Below are 6,310 nucleotides of genomic sequence, written 5' to 3'. Positions count from 1 at the left end.
CTAGTAGGTTTCTCATCAAGACTGTAAATCTGTAACCGTGGAGAAGGTATCAAAGATATTTTTCCCAAGAAGTCAAGAACTTGTCATTTAAAAATAAAAAAATAAATAAAAAAGAGTCAAAAACTAAAGTCTCTTGACTCTCTTCAAGTTAAATCAAGCTAGTCATAGATTCAAGTTTCTAAAAGGTACGAATAAAATCAGAAGTTATTCAATCGTCTTTTATAAGATATAAAAAGGTAAAATATAAACAATTTTATCAACAATAACATAAATTTTGTATACTACTAGATATGAAAAATATAAGATATAAACAGTTTTGTTATCCATTAAAAGGAAAAAAAGGTATGTCTTAACAAAATAGTTCTGATAGTTAAATTTCAAAAACTAAAGGTGCGTTTAGTTCAAAAAAATTTTCATATTTTTTATTTTTTTCTTTTCCAAAAAAAACATGAAAAACAGGAATCGCGTTCAAATTATATTTTTTTAGAATTTTTTTTTATGAAAACAGAAAACGGTATTTTCCACTTTTCTATGAAATATTAGAAAACACATTTTTATTGTTTTCCATTTTCTAATTTTTCATAACCTCAAATTATTTTTCATTTTTTAATTTTAAAAACCTTTTCAAAATTTTCATTTGTTTTTAAAGATAGAAAACTACTTTCATTTTTAAAAAAATTAGAAATAGAAACTAAAAAACATTTTTTATGATTAAACGCGCCATAAAATTCAATTTTCTAGTCTTGAAGTTCAATTATATATCTTGCAAACAATATGTTCTAATGAAGCTGATGGTGACTGGATGTTGTTCCCGATCTAATATGTGGCTGCAATTTGGTTATAGAGCTTTCTGAGTATTTAAAATCAATAAATAAGGGAAATAACTTTATAAAATTTTGTAAATAAACCTCAATTTCATTTCTCTAACTTGTTCTACCAAACGTTTGATTTCTTTCTTTCAAATTTCTCAGGGTAATTCTTTGTTATTATCAAACAAGGAAAATTATTTAAATTCTTCACCAATTTCATTTTCTACATTTCATGTCTTCACTTCATTTCATTTAATTGAATTTCTCCCTACCAAACGTGCTCTAAATAGAACTGACGTTACTCACAAAAGACGTAAATAGACGTTTAGTTGGGAAACATTTGGTTGTTTTTCATTTTTGTTTTATAAGGAAACATATGAAACAGAAAATCAGATTAGATTATAGTTTGGTTTATAGAAAAGTAAAAAATATTCTCTTTTACTTTTTCATATATTAACTGGACGACCTAAAATGTTGATCAAAGTACCAATGACATCGTGGGAAATTAAAAACATTTATTGGAAACAAATACGAGTATATAAATCAGAGGCCTGTAAGTAAAACATCAAACAACCAGGGTCATAACCGTAACTTTCCATTCTACACTAACTAATATATACAAAAAAATATGAATAAATATATCCTATCTTACTTCCTACTTATAAATATACACACATGTATGTATCGTAACCAATAAATCTATCCCACATTCTTATTTTCTCCTTTTCTCACCCTAGAATCCACCTCAATTCTATAGTGAGAATCGCATTTTACAAACACAAAACACTCACATAACAATATTGTTAATATATTATATATCATTGTGAGAGTGATTGAATTGGTGATATGGGTGACATAGCACAAATGAAAAGGTATGCTGTACTTTTATGTGCGGAAGACTCGGAATATGTGAAAAAAATATATGGTGGATATTTTGGTGTGTTTGTGAAAATGTTGGCAGAAGAAGGAGAGATTTGGGATGTTTTTCGTGTGTGTAATGGTCATTTTCCATCGGACGATGAAATCGGTGTTTATGATGGTTTTGTGATCTCTGGAAGTTGTAGTGATGCTCATGGAAATGATGTTTGGATTTGTAAACTTCTTGTTTTGTTGAACAAGTTGGATTTGTTGAATAAAAAAGTGCTTGGCATTTGCTTTGGTCATCAGGTAATTAAATATATATTCTCATTATATTTTATATATACGTAACTATTCTACTCGTATTTAGTAACACTATGGTATATTTTTTAGTATAAATAAATCACTTCGATCTCAACAACTAGGATGGTTGTCCATTAATGTCATAAGGTTATATTTTCGGCATAATTAAATTCCTGATGACTTATCACTCTGGACTTGTACAACGAGTCATTTTGAAATTAGTCTGGTTGCAAAATTAGTATATATGGTTGCAAAGCGGATAGGATCAACCAAACTTATAAATAGGAAAAATAAGAATTACTTCCCTTTTTAAGCTAGTGTTTATAAAAGTTCATATTTCTGTTTTTTAAGTTAGTGTTTTTAGAGTGTAGACATAACAAATATATGATCTATGTACAAGTGTATAACTACAGCTGTCTATAACACCTTTAGTTTTGGTCATTTTAGAAAATTACAAAGTTAGTCCTTTTACTTGAGTTCTAGTTAGTTTGACCACGAGAGTTCTAAAAGACTAAAACTAATCTAACATGTTTCTCGACCCTGATGTCCACGTTTAGTTTTGGTCATTTTAGAAAATTACAAAGTTAGTCTACTTCTTTGCGACATATTGTGTAAATAATGAACAATGTATTATGCTATTAGTATTAACACATTAGCTTGTCATTTTTGGTAAAGATACATTATTTTTATACTAAAACACATTGTAACAAGATGTGAGTAAGTTATTACTCGTAACTTGATCAAACAAGATATGTAATGTATTTTGCTATGATAAGTAAAGGTCTAGTTAAGGAAGACTAGTACTCTATTAAAAGAAGAAAAAAGGAGATGATAAAAAAAAAAAACAAATAAATGGACTTTAACTTGTATGAACTAATTTTATTAATGCAATTAAGTATAATTATTTTGTATACGCTAAACGCGTATGTGTTATCTTGACCAAACTATAGGGGAATCAAGTCAAAATTATTTTTTAAAGGTAAGGAAAAATAAAGTATTGATACAAAAAAGGTCAAAGAAAGGAATCCATGAATATGGCCATGATTTGAGGTAGATTAATTTAATTAAGGTCATGTACAAACGTCATGTGTGCATCCTTTATACAAGCCACTATTTAAGGTCTTTTGCTATAATGATTTTGATGCCGTGTAATGTTATAATCACTAATCAGTATTATCTTTTTGGCAAAGACAGATAATGCATTAAAGGAAATTAAATAATAATGACTATGCATATATATATATATATTGACACATAGGTATGTACATATATGCGTTTGTATTCGAAATTGAAATAATTAAAAAGAAAACTTTGCAGTCATGAAATGGTCCTGTCACGTAACATTTAGTGCAAATATAACTCTCAAATATTCTTGTGGTCCTTATGAATCTTTAAACAAATAAGTGGTCTTCAATACCATACAAAAAGTTGCATATTTTAACCACTTTTAGGTCACGAGTTTTTTTTTCTTTTTACAAAGATGTTTTTTTAAAAAAAAAATTAATAAAATAAGCAGACTATTCTTTTTTACCTACATACATACCAAAATGTACAATATACAAAAGTGTTTCCGAAGTACTTGCAATGGTCCTGTGGACTGTTCATGGCTGTGGTCACAAACTGATATAAAAAAAACATGTAAGTAGTAGGTATTAAAACCGTCCCCCAAAAAATAATAATAATAAGTTTAAACTAATGATTTATTAATGATAAAGGTTCAAAATGTTGTATAAGATTAATGGTCTGTAAGTCTAATTAGATAACGTTGATCACTACTGAATGGTACCACTACAAGCTACAAAAGTACGTGTCTTGTCCCTCTTTCTAAAACCTTTCCTACTTTTACTTTTTGTTCTTTTTGATATTTGGTACAAAAGCATGTTCCATGCCTAATTTATCATGACTAACTGACATTTCAAGTACTCGAAAAAATTATTGAATCTTGATGCTCTTTAGTCTTTACAATATTATTTAGTTTGCTTAGATAAAATAAATAAATTTATCAATTAGTTATATTAGAATTACAATAAAATTGTAGACCATTCTAGTACAAGGTGTAAACTTACATCACTTATATATAAGGACATCTTAACAGAAATATACTTGACGGAGTATGATTTGCCTTAGTTTTTTTAGCAATGTAATACTTACAAAATATAGAATTTACAAAGAGTACAACGAATGACGGATGTGAAAACGTAGGTACTTGCTCGTGCACTTGGAGGAAAGGTAACCCGTGCAACGTCCGGATGGGATATTGGAATCCGGAACATCAATCTATCGACATCCACAAAGACATTGGCTAATTTGAAACTGCCTACCCGATTGTCATTAATAGAATGCCATCGCGATGAGGTACATTTTATATATTTCTAGCAAATTAATCTATATATGCTTTATAAGTCCCATCCTCGTTTCGTCTACAATAACAATGTACTCAAGTCATGTCATGATAAAATAGGTGTGCGAACTTCCACCCAAGGTAGAAGTGTTGGCGTCGTCCGATAAGACAGGGGTCGAGATGTTTAGATATGGTAATCACATAATGGGTATTCAAGGCCACCCGGAGTACACAAAGGATATTCTGATGCAACTTATCGACCGCCTTCTACAACGTAGTTATATCGAGGTATTGCTACTTATATATATGTCTATTATATATAAAAATTCGACACACTTGGCTAGCTAGCTAACAATATGTGCAAAAGTTGAGTAACAAATTAAAAAGTATATATTTAGATGCAAGTCAAAATTGGTCGATCGGGTCGATCTAACCAACTTTCAAGTGCATCTATATAATATTTATTTGGACTTTATCAATGATTAACATCTTTACATAACTATATGACCATTAACCGGCCTAACCACTTTTTATAAAGAAACATGTCATGTTGACATTATTATAGCAATCAAGTTTGTAAAAGATGACAACATATCGATTGTGCATACGTACACGTTTAAAAGACTTAAAGATAACTTCGAAAATGCAACAATGGTCTTTGCCATTGTAATGGGACATATATTGTAGATGTTAAGTGAAAGAAACAAATATTGTATATTATTATTATTAACGTATATTAATCGATCGATGTCATGAATTAGGAGGGGTATGCTGTAAAAGCTAGAGCTAGCTTGGATGAGAATGAACCCGACAGGGAGGTATGGAGGAAACTATGCACAAGCTTTCTAAAGGGAAAACTATGATGAATTAATGGACAAAAGCAATTATTGTACTCTTATTTAATTAATCAATCAATTAATTAATATCCTTGACAAAACATTGGTGGAATGTACATATGATTTTATTTGTCGTCTAAACACATTATTGATTGTTTAAAAGAAAATTACAAAAAAATAAAAAATAAGATCAAATTTTATAGACATTCCTGCTTTAATGGGTAGTAGAGGATTTTGTCTTTCGAGATTCTGTTCTAAATTCCTTTTAGATAAATCACACACACATATATATATATATATATATTATAATATATATATATATATATATATATATATATATATATATATATATATATATATATAAAAGAAAAATGTGGTGGGGTGAAACATTCCAGCTTTAATGTGATGTGTGTGATAATCCATCTAACTACAAAAGAATTATAGTTTTTGGTTCCATGATTAGACGTACACAACTTATAAATGTGTGTGAATGAATCTATAATTAATTTGTTTTTGAAGGCAAAATTTCTTTAACACAAAGTATATGTTTGAAATGATTAAACATTGTACCTTTTGATAAATCAATAAGTATAAATTACTTTAGTTTGTGACAAGAGTTTTGATCTTGATAATTTATTTATTTACTTCACTATTGTGAAAACAATGATCGATATCATATACTTACGCACACTCCTTTGCTTTTATTGTGTCTTAATCTTGCCATGGCATATTAGCATGTATAAGGGGGTAAGGAGTGGAGTGGGCTGGGCTGGGCTGGGCTGGAGGGTTGGGTGGAGATTTCACAAGCCGGCTTGCATAAAATTGAAAATAAGGGGGAGCGTGCAAAATTGGAACGTTGGGGTTGGTCCTTCGGTCAAACAATCTAGCCGTTTTCAACATTTAATATAAAAAAAAATTATTCTCTTTTACCTTTATTTAAACAACTCATCTTCCTTTTCAAACATCACAACAACACATTAAACACACACACACACACACTTTCACATACAACCTAAAAAAATGTCTAGTTCATCTTCAACCAACGAGATCATTCTCCCGCCTATGCACAACATGATCATAAAAGATGACGGGAGGACAATATCACCGGTTCATATAACGGATCAACCGACACCGACAGTGTATGATCCTAGCATTTTACCGGA

The 6,310-nt window shown here is 29.5% G+C and overlaps 1 protein-coding gene across 1 annotated transcript; it reads left to right on the top strand.

Annotated features, from left to right (window-relative positions):
- Positions 1–1,498: 1,498 nt before the first annotated feature.
- LOC122600190 (gamma-glutamyl peptidase 5-like) lies at positions 1,499–5,351 on the top strand. The gene is made up of 4 exons (XM_043772863.1): positions 1,499–1,976; positions 4,173–4,325; positions 4,432–4,599; positions 5,073–5,351. Exons 1-4 carry the CDS (start codon positions 1,656–1,658, stop codon positions 5,172–5,174), a joined length of 744 nt encoding a protein of 247 aa, XP_043628798.1. The 5' UTR covers positions 1,499–1,655; the 3' UTR covers positions 5,175–5,351.
- Positions 5,352–6,310: the final 959 nt, after the last annotated feature.

Source organism: Erigeron canadensis, chromosome 5 (assembly GCF_010389155.1).
Source record: "Erigeron canadensis isolate Cc75 chromosome 5, C_canadensis_v1, whole genome shotgun sequence".
NCBI lineage: Eukaryota > Viridiplantae > Streptophyta > Magnoliopsida > Asterales > Asteraceae > Erigeron > Erigeron canadensis.
Note: the sequence above shows the minus strand (reverse complement) of the source record. Positions and strands in the feature narration are given on the sequence as shown.

Bases quoted from the DNA above. Each gene is read 5' to 3' on its own strand.
- LOC122600190 (XM_043772863.1), top strand. From the start codon at position 1,656: ATGGGTGACATAGCACAAATGAAAAGGTATGCTGTACTTTTATGTGCG. The intron at 1,977-4,172 runs GTAATTAAATAT...GTGAAAACGTAG, and splicing joins GCATTTGCTTTGGTCATCAG to GTACTTGCTCGTGCACTTGG. The intron at 4,326-4,431 runs GTACATTTTATA...ATGATAAAATAG, and splicing joins TAGAATGCCATCGCGATGAG to GTGTGCGAACTTCCACCCAA.